Source organism: Coregonus clupeaformis, chromosome 19 (assembly GCF_020615455.1).
Source record: "Coregonus clupeaformis isolate EN_2021a chromosome 19, ASM2061545v1, whole genome shotgun sequence".
Taxonomy (NCBI): Eukaryota; Metazoa; Chordata; class Actinopteri; order Salmoniformes; family Salmonidae; genus Coregonus; species Coregonus clupeaformis.
In genome coordinates, this window is record NC_059210.1 from 23,354,864 (window position 1) to 23,374,475 (window position 19,612).

Genomic DNA, 19,612 nt, shown 5'->3' on the forward strand with positions numbered 1-19,612 from the left:
TTAAATGGACTATTTCATTTTCATTGCATCAGCCATCGATAGTAGTTCGCGCAAGTGCGGTCGCGGGTTGGCAATGATTGACAGTAAATTATAACCAATAGAAACTGAGTATCACTGTAGTGACTGTTCTGTCAAACCAATAGTGTCTGTGTATAGGCGGGTACACTGCGTTTCACTTTCATTGTGTCAGCGTGGGGAGTCAGTGCGAGCAGTGACAGAAACATAATAAAGATAAACTTCTGTGAGTATCGAAAATGTTTCATTGATTGGAGTACAGTTACTGGTGCCTGTCATTATCAAAATGATTAAAACAGCGGATTTATGTCTAATATAGCTACTTAATTTGTTCGAATGTCGCTGACGTTACAAATGTAATGAATGAGCTAGCTGCTCGAGCAGATTTCATTGAATGACTTGAGAAATGAGAATGGCATAATTATTCATACACCGTTAGATTATGCCTTACTATGGTATTAACTAGCTGGGTTTAAAGTTATCTCCATTAGCTAACCAGATCCAGCGAGCTAACTTTATTTAGTTATCCAACGTTAGCTAGTTACCTATCTAGGGAATTAGCTAGCTACCCAACCAAGAACGAATGCATTGCTAGTCAACGAATTTGCACAGACGTGGAAGGGCTCAATGTAACTAAGTGGCTCATTTTAACACAAGGATGTATGGATGAAAAAATAACTACGGTCAGGGCAGGTTATAATTGCAGGATGAGTTTGCTGTAAAAAAAAGACCGTGCGGGCGGTTGTTAACTCGGTGATTCGGTAGTCAGGACCGGGACTAGCTCAAACTCTAGGCTGCATTCTGCCTTCTCCCAACAGTTTTCAGCCATTAGTTTTGCCCACGACTGGCTTGTGTGAACTACAATCCCGACGCTATGTTTTAAGGTTTAGAAACGTCAATAATAATCGCTTGTGATATGGCTTTCGAAACATATGTACCTTATCTTTCATCAGCAAGAAATAATCCTTCAAATAAAAAAGATAAACATACTGTAGCAGTTTTGCACAGGTCCAAACAGCTCTGGGTGCCTCCATCTGACGAAACTAAACTTCCGCTATACACTTCCCAAGTTAAAGCCGGGTGTACACTACACGATTTTGACCACGATTTAGCTGTCCCAGACAAGTTTTTGAGATCGGAGGCAAAATCCCAATGTACGTTAGTTGCGAACTCCGGGCGCGCCGCCGTCACTGACGCTCGTTTTAATGTGAGCAGGTCAAAGACGCAATCTGAGGGCTAGGGATCTCGTCTTTGAGCAGTCCCAGACGCCCCGATATTTAAAAACAGGTTTGATTATCGGCACAAAATCTGCAATGCTCTTGTAGTGTGAGATGTGCAACGACACGTTTTGAGAACGGTGATCAGCTAGAAGTCAGTGAGATTACTTTGTTTCGCATCACCCAGAATGTGTAGAGACTCGAGCAGGAGCGATGATTACTACTAGTATGCGTTTGTACTTGCCTTCAACCAAAGCAAAAGTATAAAATCGTTACAGCTCTGAAGTTCACAAGCAATGTTATTCAATTCAAAATATTGGCTAGATATTTCAACTCTGTATAGCAAGCGTGAATGTCTGACTGAACGTTTATGAGGCTGCTTTGAGCCACAGTTCGTAACTACTTTAAATCGAATCACAACATTGATTTTGCGAGAAAGTGAAGAATCTTGTAGTATGTGACCACCGTCTGTGCCACATCGTTTAGTGTGTGCACCACTATGTTGGCAACAAACAAAAAACTACAGGAAAGACAGTCGTTTAATGTAAGAGGCTCAGCGATGTTAGGATTTTGAAAGTCATGTAGTGTCCACCCCGCTTCACACACAGGTGTTAGGAGCATGCTAGATAGATAATTAGCACAGGTGGTCGCCTCTTGTCTTCCATCTGTTTTCCCTAAACAAGCACTGTAACATGGAGGTATGGCCTTGTGTGAACCCTAACCCTATCCAGGTGTGAATCAATGTAACCTCTTTTTTTTTTGGGACCTTCACCTGTATACAGGACTGTTCCTATACGGGACTGTTGATCTAACGTGTGCTAATGTGATTAGTATAGCTGTTGTAAGTAACAGCAAACTTTCCAGGACATAGACATGTTTTATATGGGCAGAAAGATTAACAAGAATTTAAGCTAACTGCACTGTCCAATTTACAGTAGCTATTGTTTAAGGAGAGTGCACAACAACAAAACACTTTTGTCATGGCAACTGGTTTGATACATTTACCTCTGAAGGTAAGTAATATACTTACATTCAGTAATCTTGCTCTGATTTGTCATCCTGAGGGTCCCAGAGATAAAATGTAGCATAGTTTTGTTTGATAAAATCAATTTTTATATTCAAATGTAGGAACTGGGTTCTACAGTTTGAACCCTTGCTGTCTCTGTCTCCACACCCACCCCGCTCGGCCATCTAGATGTGTGAAAGTTAGTGTAAAAGCTAATGCACCATCATGTATGACATCCCTGGGAGTGTGTAAACTTGCATTTTGTATTTTGTATTACCATATCATTTTTGTATGTTCTCTATAGTTATGTATTTGAAAATGTATCAATTGACCAATTTGGCACATTTGGGCAGACTTGATACAAAATAGTCCAGTATTGCAATGCTTCACTGGATCAATCTGAAACTTTGCATACACACTGCTGCCATTCAGTGGCCAAAATATGAATTGCGCCTAAACTACAATATATTGCAGCCTTTCTCTTGCATTTCAAAGATGATGGAACAAAAAAAACAATAGAAAATGCATGTTTTTTTGTTTGTATGATCTTTTACCAGATCTAATGTGTTAGACTATCCTACATTAAGTTCACATTTCCACAAACTTCAAAGTGTTTCCTTTCAAATGGTATCAATAATATGCATATCCTTGCTTCAGGTCCTGAGCTACAGGCAGTTAGATTTGGGTATGTCATTTTAGGCAAAATTGGAAAAAAAGGGTCCTATTCTTAAGAGGTTAAAATGTTGTATTTTATGAAAGAAAAGGTCCTTATGCTTTGGGGCTCTTAACAGAACTCCCCCATACAGAAGAGTAATTGGATGAAGGCGTCTTATGTGTAAGTAATGAAATGGAACTGGGAGTCATGATCAAGGGCTAGACCGGGACATGCCATGGGCTGTTTACCGTCCATGTGTCTCCCCTGGGGGCTGTCTGCACCAGCTGTGGGGTTTCCTGGATCATCAAGGATTCCACCTCAGGGAATAAGACCTCTGTTACCTTTTAATTATGGCTGCGACATATGCTATATGTCCACACATGACTTGGTTTTACATTAAAGTAATGGCTAGCTAAGTAATCAAGTGATCTTTGAAAGTTTAAGATTGACTGGCTGGTGTAAATTAGGATTACTGTATACAGCAAAATGATAATCCTACCTCAGGGGAGGTACAGGAAATTGCTTCAAAGGTCCTCATACAAAGAGGAATATTGTATTAATGTGGGATCTTCTCCTGCCTTCCGGGCAGGCCTGCTATAAAGCTTCAACAGTGGTGAAGATAAGGGGTCTAAGGCCTAGACAGACCCTGGGGCTATTTTCCCAACAATGAGGCCAAACTTTTCATAAACATGCTGCATAGGCCTATCCAATGATGTGGTAGGCATCTCCATTTAGTGTTTTATAGGTCCAGTCAGGGATGTGCTGTAAAGTAAACATTGTTTTCGCATGAATTTGGTTGAAACTGATATTCAGTTTGCTAAAACAAAAGAAGCAAAACCCATTTTTCCATTTGCTTGCTATTTCAGTGGAAGCAAGGACACAGAATCATTTAATTGAAACTTTAGCTTATTACGTTCAGTATTCACACCTGCCTACCCATACCCTCTCCCTCACTGGTATTTAATTTGTTTGTTCCTAACTGTTTGATCATCAGTCCTGCGTCGGCAGCCCTTTCAGAATGGACTCTTTGTTGACTGCTGCTCAGATCCGTGAGAAGTTCATCAACTTCTTCCGTCGCCATGAACACCAGTATGTCCACTCGTCCGCCACCATACCTTTGGATGACCCCACACTGCTCTTCGCTAACGCTGGCATGAACCAGGTACGCAGCAATACTATCGCTGCCCATCCAACTATCCCTTCCCCAATATTTCTCTTCTGCAGGTCTGTAGAGAGTGTGGCTCTATTGGCTAATTACAGCCTCTCAACTCAGTGGATGTGTCTTAGCACAGTGGAATTATACCCTCTGGGAGTGTATTGTCCTAAAACAGATGTCTCCTAAACTCACACATTCTGTCCATATTTGAAGCTTCTTTCAGTTGCATGGAAAGAATAGACTATTTGAAATATACTTGTCCCAATTTATCTCTATCTTTCTCACCCACCCTCTCTCTCTGTCCACTTACCCAAACTCCCCTTCCAGTTCAAACCTATCTTCCTGAACACCATTGACCCGTCCCACCCCATGGCCAGACTCAAGCGTGCAGCTAACACACAGAAGTGCATCCGCGCTGGGGGCAAGCACAACGATCTGGATGATGTGGGCAAGGACGTGTACCACCACACCTTCTTTGAGATGCTTGGCTCCTGGTCCTTCGGAGACTACTTTAAAGTAAGCCATGGAGACCGGACGTTAGATACTGTAGTAGTCATCTGATCTGTAATGACGCAGCAACATTTTAACAAGTCTCTCAAGATGGTGTGTCAGCGATTAACACCATTTAACCGTGGATGTGTTTGCGTGTTGGGAAGATTAATTGATTGTCTCTCTCTTATTTCCTTTCCTGCTGACTCCTCTCCCTGCAGCACCTTGCTTGTACGATGGCCCTGGAGCTGCTGACTAAGGAATTTGGGATTCCCATCGAGCGCCTTTATGTCACCTACTTCGGGGGTCATGAAGAAGCTGGGTTGGATCCAGATCTGGAGTGTAAACAGATTTGGCTGGACCTTGGGTGAGTGATTTTCAGGAGTAGTAAATTCTTGTCAGAACTAATAGGGCTATTATATATCAAAATCTACCTGAATGATACAAATAGGCTGCACTCTTTCTATTCTTGTTATTGTGGTCAGTAACACTATGTGTTGGGTGATAATTCTCTCAGGGTACTGTTCCCTTTTCAAACCTCTAGACGCCACTCTGCTGGTTACAAAAACAGTCTTGTGAGAACAATCATGTTCTCTCTGTGTGCCTGTATTCCCTCCCTACCTGCTCCTACTGTAACCTCTCCCTCTCCTCTGAGTCTCACCTGGGGGGTATTTATTAGTCGGGTTCCATTGCAAAACGTTTAGTCTTTTGCAAAACATTTGCAACGGAAACCATTTCGTATTTACTTTAGGAACCAAATGGAAGCAAACAGAGCAAACGGGTAGGGACTTTACATGAATTTGTCCAATAGAAACTTGTTTTTGTCGCAAACAGACAAAACATTTTGCAATGGAATCTGACTAATGAATACACCACTGTTTTACCTGCGTCTCCTCTCTGGGTGACAGGATGGACGAGGCTCGTATTATACCTGGCAGCATGAAGGATAACTTCTGGGAGATGGGGGACACAGGTCCTTGTGGGCCCTGCAGTGAGATCCACTTTGACCGCATCGGGGGGAGAGATGCTGCCCACCTGGTCAATATGGACGACCCCAATGTGCTGGAGATCTGGAACCTGGTGTTCATCCAGTACAACAGGTAATTAATTTACAGTGGGGGAAAAAAAAGTATTTAGTCAGCCACCAATTGTGCAAGTTCTCCCACTTAAAAAGATGAGAGAGGCCTGTAATTTTCATCATAGGTACACGTCATGACAGACACTATGACAGACAAAATGAGGAAAAAAAATCCAGAAAATCACATTGTAGGATTTTTAATGAATTTATTTGCAAATTATGGTGGAAAATAAGTATTTGGTCAATAACAAAAGTTTCTCAATACTTTGTTATATACCCTTTGTTGGCAATGACACAGGTCAAATGTTTTCTGTAAGTCTTCACAAGGTTTTCACACACTGTTGCTGGTATTTTGGCCCATTCCTCCATGCAGATCTCCTCTAGAGCAGTGATGTTTTGGGGCTGTCGCTGGGCAACACAGACTTTCAACTCCCTCCAAAGATTTTCTATGGGGTTGAGATCTGGAGACTGGCTAGGCCACTCCAGGACCTTGAAATGCTTCTTACGAAGCCACTCCTTCGTTGCCCGGGCGGTGTGTTTGGGATCATTGTCATGCTGAAAGACCCAGCCACGTTTCATCTTCAATGCCCTTGCTGATGGAAGGAGGTTTTCACTCAAAATCTCACGATACATTGCCCCATTCATTCTTTCCTTTACACGGATCAGTCGTCCTGGTCCCTTTGCAGAAAAACAGCCCCAAAGCATGATGTTTCCACCCCCATGCTTCACAGTAGGTATGGTGTTCTTTGGATGCAACTCAGCATTCTTTGTCCTCCAAACACGACGAGTTGAGTTTTTACCAAAAAGTTATATTTAGGTTTCATCTGGCCATATGACATTCTCCCAATCCTCTTCTGGATCATCCAAATGCACTCTAGCAAACTTCAGACGGGCCTGGACATGTACTGGCTTAAGCAGGGGGACACGTCTTGCACTGCAGGATTTGAGTCCCTGGCGGAGTAGTGTGTTACTGATGGTAGGCTTTGTTACTTTGGTCCCAGCTCTCTGCAGGTCATTCACTAGGTCCCCCCGTGTGGTTCTGGGATTTTTGCTCACCGTTCTTGTGATCATTTTGACCCCACGGGGTGAGATCTTGCGTGGAGCCCCAGATCGAGGGAGATTATCAGTGGTCTTGTATGTCTTCCATTTCCTAATAATTGCTCTCACAGTTGTTTTCTTCAAACCAAGCTGCTTACCTATTGCAGATTCATTCTTCCCAGCCTGGTGCAGGTCTACAATTTTGTTTCTGGTGTCCTTTGACAGCTCTTTGGTCTTGGCCATAGTGGAGTTTGGAGTGTGACTGTTTGAGGTTGTGGACAGGTGTCTTTTATACTGATAACAAGTTCAAACAGGTGCCATTAATACAGGTAACGAGTGGAGGACAGAGGAGCCTCTTAAAGAAGAAGTTACAGGTCTGTGAGAGCCAGAAATCTTGCTTGTTTGTAGGTGACCAAATACTTATTTTCCACCATAATTTGCAAATAAATTCATTAAAAATCCTACAATGTGATTTTCTGGATTTTTCTTTCTCAAATTGTCTGTCACAGTTGACGTGTACCTATGATGAAAATTACAGGCCTCTCTCATCTTTTTAAGTGGGAGAACTTGCACAATTGGTGGCTGACTAAATACTTTTTTTCCCCACTGTATAATAAGCTGTAAAATATATGACAGACAGGCTCGATTCGGTCTTATGTAGCAACATTTGAAATTGTGTTTTTAACATTGAATAAAAGTAGAGACTCTGAGGTAGAAAATGGTATATCATACACTACAGTTGAGGAACAATGGGAAAGTAATTCTGCTTTGAAAGTTGATAAACTTGTAACCCCACTTTTGAGAAAATGGTCCTTGAATGTTTTGGTGCACCTACTGGAGAGCTCTTCTTTGTCTACACCCATTTAGCATCATTCCAGCCTCTTAAGCCCCACCCATCTCTTTAAGGATTCACTTGTGAGGCCATGTGCTAAACAGAGAGTACGGTAGTGTACAAACAAAGATTTCAAGACTAAAGGCTGGTTTATAGTAAGTCTATCGACATGTCTGTATACAGTTGTCGCAGTGACATCCTGAACATTCTATTGTCGTCCGACATCAAACTTGTCGTTGTGAAAAAGTATAAACACAAAAACGACAGGCTGCATGACATCAGCAGCCTGGTGGTCCAAAATAGCATAACTGGTATATTTTAACGCCAATAAACCCACCTGTTTAAAAATGAATTTAGTATACAGTGCATTTGGGAAGTATTCAGACCCCTTGACTTTTTCCACATTTTGTTACGTAACAGCGTTATTCTAAAATGGATAAAAAAAATTAAAAATCTATACACAATACCCCATAATGATAAAGTGAAAATAGGTTTTAAGATTTTTTTGCAAACGTATAAAAAATCAAAAGCACCTTATTTACATAATTATTCAGACCCTCTGCTATGATACTCGAAATTGAGCTCAGGTACATCCTGTTTCCATTGATCATCCTTTAGATGTTTCTACAACTTTATTGGAGTCCACCTGTGGTAAATTCAATTGATTGGACATGATTTGGAAAGTCACACACCTGTCTATATAAGGTCCCACAGTTGACAGTGCATGTCAGAGCAACAACCAAGCCATGAGGTCGAAGGAATTGTCCATAGAGCTCTGAGACAGAATTGTGTCGAGGCACAGATCTGGGGAAGGGTACCAAAAAATGTCTGCAGCATTGAAGGTCCCCAAGAACACAGTGGCCTCCATCATTCTTAAATGGAAGAAGTTTGGAACCACCACCAGAAGGACAACCATCTCTGCAGCACTCCACCAATCAGGCCTTTATGGTAAAGTGGCCAGACGGAAGCCACTCCACAGTAAAAAGCACATGACAGCCAGCTTGGAGTTTGCCAAAAGGCACCTAAAGGACTCTCAGACCATGAGAAACACGATTCTCTGGTCTGATGAAACCAAGATTGAACTTTATGACCTGAATGCCAAGCGTCACATGTGGAGGAAACCTGGCACATCCCTACGGTGAAGCATGGTGGCGGCAGCATCATGCTGTGGAAATGTTTTTCAGTGGCAGGGACTGGGCGACCAGTCAGGATTGAGGGGAAAGATAAATGGAGCAAAGTACAGAGAGATCCTTGATGAAAACCTGGGCATTCTACCGGAGAATCTTAGAACTTGGATACTGTCTCGTTGGCCTAACGTTATATCCTAATTTGACTTTGGTGCAGGTCATGTTGTTCTTCACATTACCATCTCTGGTAAACACACACTATATCAAATCAAATCTAAGATTATTTGTCACATGCACAGGATACAGAAGGTGTAAACGGTACAGTGAAATGGTTACTTGCATAGTGGAGTCTTTTTGTTTAGACATGTAGCTAGCTAAACAATGAACCATAATCCCAACTCATAACGTTACTACCTGCATGAATCTACAGGTAGCTGAAGCTAACTTTAGGCTATAACTAGCAATGCAAATGACTCTGAGATACGAATAATATTACTACACAGATCATACACGTAATGTTAGCTAGCGAGCCAGCCAGCTAATGTTAGCTAGCTAGCTAACAGTACGCTTTAACTTGCAATGAAAACAACTTTCTGACAAAATTAGAAACGTATAATATCTGAAAAATGTAGCTAGCTAGATTCTCTTACCCATATACATGGATGAACGCTTCTCCCTCTCGGTCACGGATGCCATGGTTGCCCTTAGTTTGAAGATGTAATCCGGAGACGGGTGTTTTATACAACAGCCTTCTGTGTTCTTCTCTTTTAGACTCCCTCCGCATTTGCAATCAAACGGCTGAATTTTCTCCATCTCCTTAGCTATCATACTCTGCTTCCACCGGGCATTCCACTGATTTCAAAACTCGGTTCTCCAGTAGTGGAGCGCCTTAGCAATACTTGTGCAGTTCTTCGTGATATGAAAAATTACCTACACATACTGAGCAGCTCATGTTATAGACGGAAGCATGCTACATGGCAGACCAATCCGAACTCATCTCTCGGCATGTCCAGCCCATCCATTATCTCAGCCAATCATGGCTAGCGGGAAGGTTCCTGTCTTTTTTCGTGGCTAAACCAACTAGGCTCGTAATTTAACAATTATATTCGTATTTACAGATGGCATACAAGTTTGTGATTAAGGCACATGAAAGTTCACATGTTCCAGAAGGCATTTCTGCCAAAAAATGCATTTTGATAAAAAATGTTTTTACCTTCAAATGTCTATCCTGTGAAGTAGTGACACGCGACATACGCCTAGTTTCCTGAAACGAGTCACATGTGTAATAAGAATATTCCCACATGAAATTCCTTACTCGTGTTCAATTCAAGTCCTGTGTAATGCACATGCAGATGTGCATAGACACATGATCTCACTGAACCTGTTCCCCCCCACCCCCACCAGGGAGTCTGAGACAGAGCTGAAGCCCCTGCCTAAGAAGAGTATTGATACAGGCATGGGTCTGGAGCGTCTGGTCTCTGTGCTGCAGAATAAGATGTCCAACTACGACACAGACCTTTTCATCCCCTACTTCCAGGCCATCCAGAAGGCAAGCACCACTACCAAACCCTATTTACCATTATTCTCTGTGTGTTCTGGGTGCTCTGAATGACATGTCTGACTGTACCAATGTGGTTGTTCTGAACAGGGTACAGGAGCCAGGGACTACACAGGAAAGGTTGGTGCTGAGGACGTAGATGGCATTGACATGGCCTACCGTGTCCTGGCTGACCACGCCCGCACCATCACCATCGCCCTCTCTGACGGGGGCAGGCCAGACAACACAGGGAGAGGGTGAGCCCTTTTAACTGTACTGCTGTCTGTCTATGTTTGTCTGAACATCAATCTCTTAATGTGCACATGTTAACCTTCTCCCTCTGTGTGTTCAGATATGTGTTGAGGAGGATCCTGCGTCGTGCTGTGAGGTACTCTCACGAGAAGCTGGGTGCTCAGAGAGGCTTCTTTGCTACCCTAGTTGATGTGGTGGTAGAGTCCCTGGTAAGAAATCTCATCCTACTCTTCATGTTATTCACTATCTCTCCCTCCCTCTTAGTCCTTTCCTGTTTTCCATTCTTCCCTTGAGCAAGGCAGTTAACTCCCAACAACAACTGCTCCCAGGGCGCCGATGACGTCGATTAAAGCAGCAACCTGCACCACCCTGATTCAGAGGGGTTGGGTTAAATGTGGAAGATATATTTCGGTTGAATGCATTCAGTTGTGCATCTGACTAGGTATCCCCTTTCCCTCTCCAGGGTGATGCCTTCCCTGAGCTGAAGAAAGACCCAGACATGGTAAAGGACATCATCAACGAGGAAGAGGAGCAGTTCCTCAAGACACTCAGCAGGGGGCGAAAGATCCTGGACAGGAAGATCCAGAGTCTGGGAGACATCAAGATCATCCCTGGTACTGAAGGGCTACATTAGCATACAGTGAGGGAAAAAAGTATTTGATCCCCTGCTGATTTTGTACGTTTGCCCACTGACAAAGAAATGATCAGTCTATAATTTTAATGGTAGGTTTATTTGAACAGTGAGAGACAGAATAACAACAAACAAAAAAATCCAGAAAAATGCATGTAAAAAATGTTATAAATTGATTTGCATTTTAATGAGGGAAATACGTATTTGACCCCCTCTCAATCAGAAAGATTTCTGGCTCCCAGGTGTCTTTTATACAGGTAACGAGCTGAGATTAGGAGCACACTCTTAAAGGGAGTGCTCCTAATCTCAGTTTGTTACCTGTATAAAAGACACCTGTCCACAGAAGCAATCAATCAATCAGATTCCAAACTCTCCACCAAGACCAAAGAGCTCTCCAAGGATGTCAGGGACAAGATTGTAGACCTACACAAGGCTGGAATGGGCTACAAGACCATTGCCAAGCAGCTTGGTGAGAAGGTGACAACAGTTGGTGCGATTATTCGCAAATGGAAGAAACACAAAATAACTGTCAATCTCCCTCGGCCTGGGGCTCCATGCAAGATCTCACCTCGTGGAGTTGCAATGATCATGAGAACGGTGAGGAATCAGCCCAGAACTACACGGGAGGATCTTGTCAATGACCTCAAGGCAGCTGGGACCATAGTCACCAAGAAAACAATTGGTAACACACTACGCCGTCAAGGACTGATATCCTGCAGCGCCCGCAAGGTCCCCCTGCTCAAGAAAGCACATATACAGGCCCGTCTGAAGTTTGCCAATGAACATCTGAATGATTCAGAGGAGAACCGAGTGAAAGTGTTGTGGTCAGATGAGACCAAAATCGAGCTCTTTGGCATCAACTCAACTCGCCGTGTTTGGAGGAGGAGGAATACTGCCTATGACCCCAAGAACACCATCCCCACCGTCAAACATGGAGGTGGAAACATTATGCTTTCGGGGTGTTTTTCTGCTAAGGTGACAGGACAACTTCACCACATCAAAGGGACAATGGACGGGGCCATGTACCGTCAAATCTTGGGTGAGAACCTCCTCCCCTCAGCCAGGGCATTGAAAATGGGTCGTGGATGGGTATTCCAGCATGACAATGACCCAAAACACACGGCCAAGGCAACAAAGGAGTGCCTCAAGAAGAAGCACATTAAGGTCCTGGAGTGGCCTAACCAGTCTCCAGACCTTAATCCCATAGAAAATCTGTGGAGGGAGCTGAAGGTTAGAGTTGCCAAACGTCAGGCTCGAAACCTTAATGACTTGGAGAAGATCTGCAAAGAGGAGTGGGACAAAATCCCTCTGAGATGTGTGCAAACCTGGTGGCCAACTACAAGAAACATCTGACCTCTGTGATTGCCAACAAGGGTTTTGCCACCAAGTACTAAATCATGTTTTGCAGAGGGGTCAAATACTTATTTCCCTCATTAAAATGCAAATCAATTTATAACATTTTTGACATGCGTTTTTCTGGATTTTTTTGTTGTTATTCTGTCTCTCACTGTTCAAATAAACCTACCATTGAAATTATAGACTGATCATTTCTTTGTCAGTGGGCAAACATACAAAATCAGCAGGGGATCAAATACTTTTTTCCCTCACTGTATTAATTATTAATTAGAAACATTTACCTTGTCAAAACAGAATGTTTTTTACCCCCTTTTCTCTTCTTTCTCTCCCTGTGTAGGTGACACCGCCTGGTTGCTGTATGACACATACGGTTTCCCCCTGGATCTCACTGCCCTAATCGCTGAGGAGAGGGGGATGATGGTGGACGTTGCTGCTTTTGAGGAGGAGAAGAAGGCTGCCCAGGTGAGAGTGTAGAAATGGAGACCAGTAGAAAAGATAGAGCCTTGGATTGGCATGGGAGTTGATGTGGATTTTTTAATTTGCCTGTAGAGGTTGGAAATGTACTGCTTTGTGAATGTACACAGACATGAATGCTTTCCTCTGTCAGCATTTCTCAGTCAGTATTGCACTAAGTGAGTAGTGCCTTGCTCTGCTTATTAGATAAATCAGTATTTACAAGACATTACAGCTCCATTACTTGCAGTGTTAATTCATACTGAAAAGCTCCTTTCCACATTGGAGTGAAGGTCAAAATCACTTCAATAATGTCATATGATATCAGTGCTAAACATGCAAGTTGGCTTTCTATCTAAAGAATGAGTATGATGTTTCCGCATAATGAATGACTGATTCATCATTGGAGTGAAGTTAGTTGCAGGTTTTTGCAATGGAAATAGAACAGAGATTGGGATAAGGCTGTCTCCTCCATGTCCCTCCCGCTCAGATTAAGTCCCAGGGGAAGGGCTCTGGGGATGAGGACCACATCATGCTGGACATTTATGCCATCGAGGACTTACGCAACAAGGGCATCGCTGCTACTGACGACACACTCAAGTACAGCTACAGTGCTGACGACAGCGGCAACTATGGTGAGAGACCCAAATAAAATAAACTCAGTTTTATTAACCAACTCAAAGATTGTTCGCTTGGTATTTATTCAAATCACTTTCTTGCTTGTGTCTGTTTTAATCCCTGTATATTTCTGTGGTTGTCCCAGAGTTTGAGCAGGCTGTGGGCACGGTGCTGGCTCTGAGGAGGGAGCGTGCCTTTGTGGATGAGGTGACGACAGGGCAGGAGTGTGGGGTTCTGCTGGACAAGACTTCATTCTATGCTGAGCAGGGAGGACAGAGCTTCGACGAGGGCTACATGCTGAGAGAGGACGACTCTGTAGATGATGTAAGGACCTACATGGAAGACAGGCCACTCTTTTTCAGTTGTAAAAGCCATATTAGACATGAATGTTGGCGGCAGGTAGCCTAGCGGTTGAGAGCGTTGGGCCAGTAACTGGAAGGTCGCTGGTTTGAATCCCCGAGCCCACTAGGTGGAATATCTGCCGATGTGCCCTTGTTCCTGTAAGTCCCTCTGGATAAGAGCGTCTGCTAAATGACTAAAATGTAAATGTAATGTTATTCTGTCTCCTTCTTACCACATGTTACTCCCTTCCTCAGAGGATGGAGTTCACAGTGAAGAACACTCAGGTTCGGGGTGGATACGTGCTGCATGTAGGAACGGTTTACGGCACTCTGAAGGTTGGAGATCACGTCATTCTGCACGTGGATGAGGTAATGCATCACTCAAAAGTACATTTTAATGACTCAATGTCGATATTTTCTTAACTGACTTGGTATTTATAGAAATTGATTGCATCTCTGTCTATTATCCAACCTCCACCCCCTCTCTCTCAGGCTCGTCGTAGGCCCATCATGAGTAACCACACTGCCACCCACATCCTGAACTTTGCCCTGCGGGAGGTCCTGGGAGAGGCTGACCAGCGTGGCTCCCTAGTGGCTCCTGACCGCCTGCGCTTTGACTTCACCGCCAAAGGTGCTCTGAGCACAGAAGAGGTGCGACGCACAGAGGAGATTGCCTGCGCCATGATCCGCGACGCAAAGGTGAGAGGTCATAGGTCATTGAAAGTGTGAGTAGGGGTATGTGCATTTCTGTTTGATCAAGTGTTGTTTTTACACTGAGCTCTTTGGTTTATGAGGTTATTGATCTCAGGCCTGTTGTCTATTGTTTTATTTGAGTATTCCTTGACTGTTTCCTTGCCTTATTGTACCTTAACATTCTGTCTCGTCTCCTGTTTTCTTTTATACAGTATGTCACCCCAAGGCTCCTGTCATCCTTTTCTCCTCCTCACAGAATGCACTGTTTTCAAGCGTGTATTACCAAGTCACGACATCAGCTCTTTCTCTGTCTCTCTACAGCATGTCTATGCCATGGATACCCCCCTGGCAGCAGCTAAAGCCATCCAGGGTCTGCGTGCTGTGTTTGATGAGACCTACCCTGACCCGGTGCGCGTGGTGTCCATTGGTATCCCCGTGGCTGACCTCCTGGCTGACCCCAGCAGCGCTGCCGGCTCCCTCACCTCCATTGAGTTCTGCGGAGGAACGTGAGTACACAGCTCACCTTGGTTGCAGTTACTTTGCAAAGTTACAACTCATGATTCAGAAATACAGAGATGTTGTTTGAGAATTTACTGTGAGATTGTTGCTCGGTTGTATTCCGTACATTCTGTCTGAAACTTCAGGCACTTGCGGAACTCTGGCCATGCTGCACCTTTTGTCATTGTGTCAGAGGAGGCCATCGCCAAGGGAATCCGCCGTATCGTTGCAGTGACAGGAGCAGAGGCACAGAAGGTGAGAGGACAGAAATGTTCCCAACCGTTACTGGATGCTTGACATTTGTGTTTGTCATTATACTACAGTATTTTTGTAAAATGTTCACATCAAATTGTATTAGTTACATACATGTGTTTAGCAGATGTTATTGCAGGTGTAGCAATGCTTGTGCTTCTAGTTCCGACAGTGCAGTAATATCTAACAAGTAATATCTAACAATTTCACAACATATACCCAATACAGAGTAAGGAATGGAATTAAGAATATATACATATATGGACGAGCAATGACAGAGCGGCATGGACTAAGATACAGTAGAATATTATAGAATACAGTATATACATATGAGATGAGTAATGCAAGATATGTAAACATTATTAAAGTGACTAGTGGGTGATGATCGGTATACGTAAGACTCTTTCGTAACCGCTATTTACTCAACGGTAACTATTTTGTGCTCTAACGTTAACTTGAATCCCATCCCCTCCCTGCTCTGTTCAGGCCCAGAGGAAAGTAGATGCTCTGAGACAGTCTCTGTCTGCTCTGGGGGAGAAGGTGAAGGTTCAGACCGCCCCCAATAAAGACGTGCAGAAGGAAATCGCTGACATGACAGAGGTGAGAGCTGTCGCAGAACATCCAGCCCTTAATGAGCTGTGTCTGTCTGTGTGTTTACTTACTATGTCTCTGTTCTGTGTTGTTGCAGTTTCTGGGCATGGCAGCGATCTCCCAGTGGCAGAAGGATAAGATGAGGGAGGCCCTGAAGGGCTTGAAGAAGACCATGGATGACCTGGACCGTGCCAGCAAGGCTGACGTCCAGAAAAGGGTAAGAGAGAGGGGCCAGACATGGGGTTTTGGGGGGGTTGGTGGAGGTTTTTTTTACTGGGTGAAGGGATACTACATGTCATAGAAATTGATGTACTATGTAGGCTATGTAGTTGGGGAGTATGCAGGTCATTCTATATGAATGGTGCTTTCCTAATGTTCTCTGGTTCAGCTGGTCTTTCATTGCTATATTTTCTCTGCTTCCCCTCCCCCAGGTTCTTGAAAAGACCAAGGAGATGATTGACAGCAGCCCTAACCAGCCGCTGGTAGTCATGGAGATGGAAAGTGGAGCCTCTGCCAAGGTAACAACTAGGGCTGTGGCGGTCACAATTTTATCAGCCGGTGATTATCAAGCAAATAACTGTCGGTCTCAAAGTAATTGACCGTTAGTTAACATAAACACGTTTAGCATCTCCTGGCTTCCACACATAGCCTACAAGCCACTGATGCAGACCTTTGGAACATCTACATTTAAAAAAGTCTAATAGATCCATGTAATATAGCCTACACCTTCACAATAAATCCATTATTTATTTTAGACAGGTCTAAAGAAACATGATATGAAGAAAATGTAGTCTATTTCAGAAGAACAGAATAGCATACTCTGAGTTGTCCTTATGTTAGGTCCTGATCTAGCTATGCCATATGGCTGTGGTCTACACTAATTCATTTATAGACAAGATTTGCTTAGAATTCCGTGCCATTATTTTATAGTATGAAGAATACAATTGAACAAAGCTGAATAAAATATAAATATTTTCTCCAAACATTTGAGGGAGTGCGCACATGCGGCTATTCTGTGTTGTGCGATTAACAAAGAATGCATGAAGCAACTCTAATGATGATTGGAAAAAAGTCGCTTGAAAGGCATGAGCTCAGCTTTATTTTTTGCGCAGGTTTTTTGCGCAGTCTCTCATTCACAATTTGAGAAGCACTTGATAATGTCTCAAATTTCCCTGCGGCATCCCCTTTGTGGCCATAATGCACCCTAAAGAAATCCATGCCTTTTGCAGCCTTTCTCCCTAAATGCTGCCCACTCCGAAGCACCTCTCATCTCACTCACACAGTTCTCCATCACGTCATCGGGTCTTTCTCACAGGCTACAAGTGAAGACAGACATATCGGGGACGCAACTGCGTGCGTCCTTATCCAATTCCACATGTACTTTTCGTCAGCCAACAAGATGAGTGGGCCTATTGAACAGCAAAAGCACTAGCCTATGTCAATCTACTATCCCCCATACTATAAAAGTTGACCTATTCTGTGCGAGATATAAATATTCCAAACATTGACTGGGACAGTTGTGGGATGCGATAGATCCCAAATTAGTACAACCACTAGCATAAAAAAAAAGTTTTTACGCAATGAGGCTGACGCAACAGATCAGAACGTTTAGCTTAAAATGTTGATAAACGATTAGGCTATTTCTTCACATAATAAGCGCAGCAAGGCGCACACGTCATCTCTGCACTTAAATAGCGAATGGAGGATGCTTTTCCTGTGGTTCATTTTCATGCCAGCCAGGTAGGCTGTACTCCTGTTGTAAAGATAAGCTTAATATTTGCATAATATTAGGAAAGTTGAGAAATAAATATAGTAGGCGTAGCCTATAGAAAGCTGAAGGGATCCTCCTCTTTTTAATAGAGGTCATCACTGTTTTCTCACGCAATTGCATAGCCTATAGAAATGTTGCGCAACATGAGCTCTTGGGCTCTCATGATCAGGGGGCGGCAGGTAGCTTAGTGGTTAAGAGCGTTGTGCCAGTAACCGAAAGGTCGCTGGTTCTAATCCCCGAGCCGACTAGGTGAAAAATCTGTCGATGTGCCCTTGAGCAAGGCACTTAACCCTAATTGCTCCTGTAAGTCGCTCTGGATAAGAGCGTCTGCTAAATGACCAATTATTATTATTAATTATTATCACATTTGCATTGATGTCAGAGTGATTAGAGGGACAATAGAGTGCTGAGTACCAGGCAGTTAGCAAGTTTGGTAGGCTACTAATGACCATCAGCAGCATCAGAGCTTGGAGAAGCCATATTACTGTGACTAAACGGTCAGGTGGAATTTGACTGCCTTCATGACTCATGACCGCCGTTGTGATGGTAATACGGTCACCGCAACAGCCCTAGTAACAACATCATCCTTTTCTCTCCTCTACAGCCAATCCTACCACTGTGGAGAATTACAACACACCACGGCACAGAATGTCATCCCTAAGTTTGAATCAAAAGTGTAATTAGACGGAAATATATAGTCTATTTTCTAACCCTGTCACTGTGTATTTCTCTGTCACAGGCTCTGAATGAGTCTCTGAAACTGCTGAAGACCAACTCCCCCCAGACTGCTGCTATGCTCTTCACAGTAGACAACGATGCTGGAAAGATAATCTGTTTATGCCAGGTGCCCCAGGTAAGCCATGCGCTCAACCTACGTGTGTTTGCATTCATGCACACTATAATTCACAGATTAGCTCCTTGTTTGTGCGTAATGCAATAACCTGCATTTTTTGTTGGGATAGTATCTTATCTTTTGACTCTCTCCTCTACCAGGATGTTGCCAACCGGGGCCTGAAGGCCAGTGAGTGGGTGCAGGAGCTCTGCCCTCTGATGGATGGCAAGGGTGGTGGCAAGGATATGTCTGCCCAGGCCACTGGCAGGAACACACACTGCATAGAGGAGGCACTGCAGATGGCCAACCAGTTTGCCCAACTTAAACTGGGTGAAAATTAATAGAGGACGACGAGGAGGCTGGGGTGTGGTGAAGGATTATGGGGAAAGACCCCTGGATCCAACCCCACCATCCCCACTGGAATGTTCCAGCTCTGTTCTCTGTGTCTCTGAACTGGACGTTCCAGAAAATTGTATAGGAACATTCACCCATAGGAACATTCACCCATAGGAACATTCACCCATCCAAAGGTTAGAAAGGAAGCAGATACAATAGCCCTCTTTCTCTGAAAGGGAGATGCATCTGCAATTTATGGAGGATACCATGGTTTTCATCCATGCACAATTTGATGGCTCTCTGCAAGATCTGTGTGGTCGAAGGAGGTCACTCTGATTAGGTGATCGAATGATTGATAGGATGTGGGGGGTAGCATCCTCATACACCTATCTGATCTGTCCTGTAGTAGATAGTATTAGTCCTCCATCATCCTATCTTCCTCCACCTTTTAACTAATGATGGAAATACTCAACGGTAAACTGCTTCAGTTCATTGCTTGTTTCTCTCTATTTCATTGGCCTCTCCATGTCATTGCGTTTGTGTCTCACTTCCCCTCCATGACTGTGGAGCGATGTGGTCTCTGCAGACTGGGTTTCCTGGCAGTTGTAATGTACATTCACAACAGTAACCTTGGCACCAGTCAGCGCCACCAGCTGTGTAACAGTCTAATTGTCTGACATCTCAATATTAATGTAGTCAATTAATAATGAATTAAATAAATGAATGACATGACATTGTCAGTTCGGTGAAATGCATTTTATTGGCACTTATGAATGCATTGTGATGTCCATGTCTGATGCATTCCATGTTGTGGAATAAAAATACTGATAACACTTGA

At 43.5% G+C, this 19,612-nt stretch overlaps 1 protein-coding gene across 2 annotated transcripts; it reads left to right on the forward strand.

The window, feature by feature from the left end:
* Positions 1-136: 136 nt before the first annotated feature.
* LOC121531846 (alanine--tRNA ligase, cytoplasmic) lies at positions 137-19,612 on the forward strand. Of its 2 annotated transcripts, none has more exons than XM_041837343.2 (21): positions 137-241; positions 3,888-4,055; positions 4,377-4,565; positions 4,760-4,905; positions 5,447-5,638; positions 10,018-10,162; positions 10,262-10,407; positions 10,503-10,611; positions 10,866-11,016; positions 12,727-12,851; positions 13,333-13,477; positions 13,606-13,784; positions 14,057-14,170; positions 14,294-14,500; positions 14,816-15,000; positions 15,139-15,247; positions 15,731-15,844; positions 15,933-16,052; positions 16,267-16,353; positions 18,346-18,459; positions 18,600-19,612. In XM_041837343.2, the coding sequence occupies exons 2-21, from the start codon at positions 3,912-3,914 to the stop codon at positions 18,777-18,779; spliced, it is 2,901 nt and encodes a 966-aa protein (XP_041693277.1). In that variant the 5' UTR covers positions 137-241; positions 3,888-3,911; the 3' UTR covers positions 18,780-19,612. The 2 variants fall into 2 exon arrangements, with proteins under 2 accessions (XP_041693277.1, XP_041693278.1); XM_041837344.2 differs by having other exon boundaries at positions 166-241; positions 3,911-4,055.

Bases quoted from the DNA above. Each gene is read 5' to 3' on its own strand.
- LOC121531846 (XM_041837343.2), top strand. From the start codon at position 3,912: ATGGACTCTTTGTTGACTGCTGCTCAGATCCGTGAGAAGTTCATCAAC. The intron at 11,017-12,726 runs GTACTGAAGGGC...CTCCCTGTGTAG, and splicing joins AGACATCAAGATCATCCCTG to GTGACACCGCCTGGTTGCTG. The intron at 14,171-14,293 runs GTAATGCATCAC...CCTCTCTCTCAG, and splicing joins TCATTCTGCACGTGGATGAG to GCTCGTCGTAGGCCCATCAT.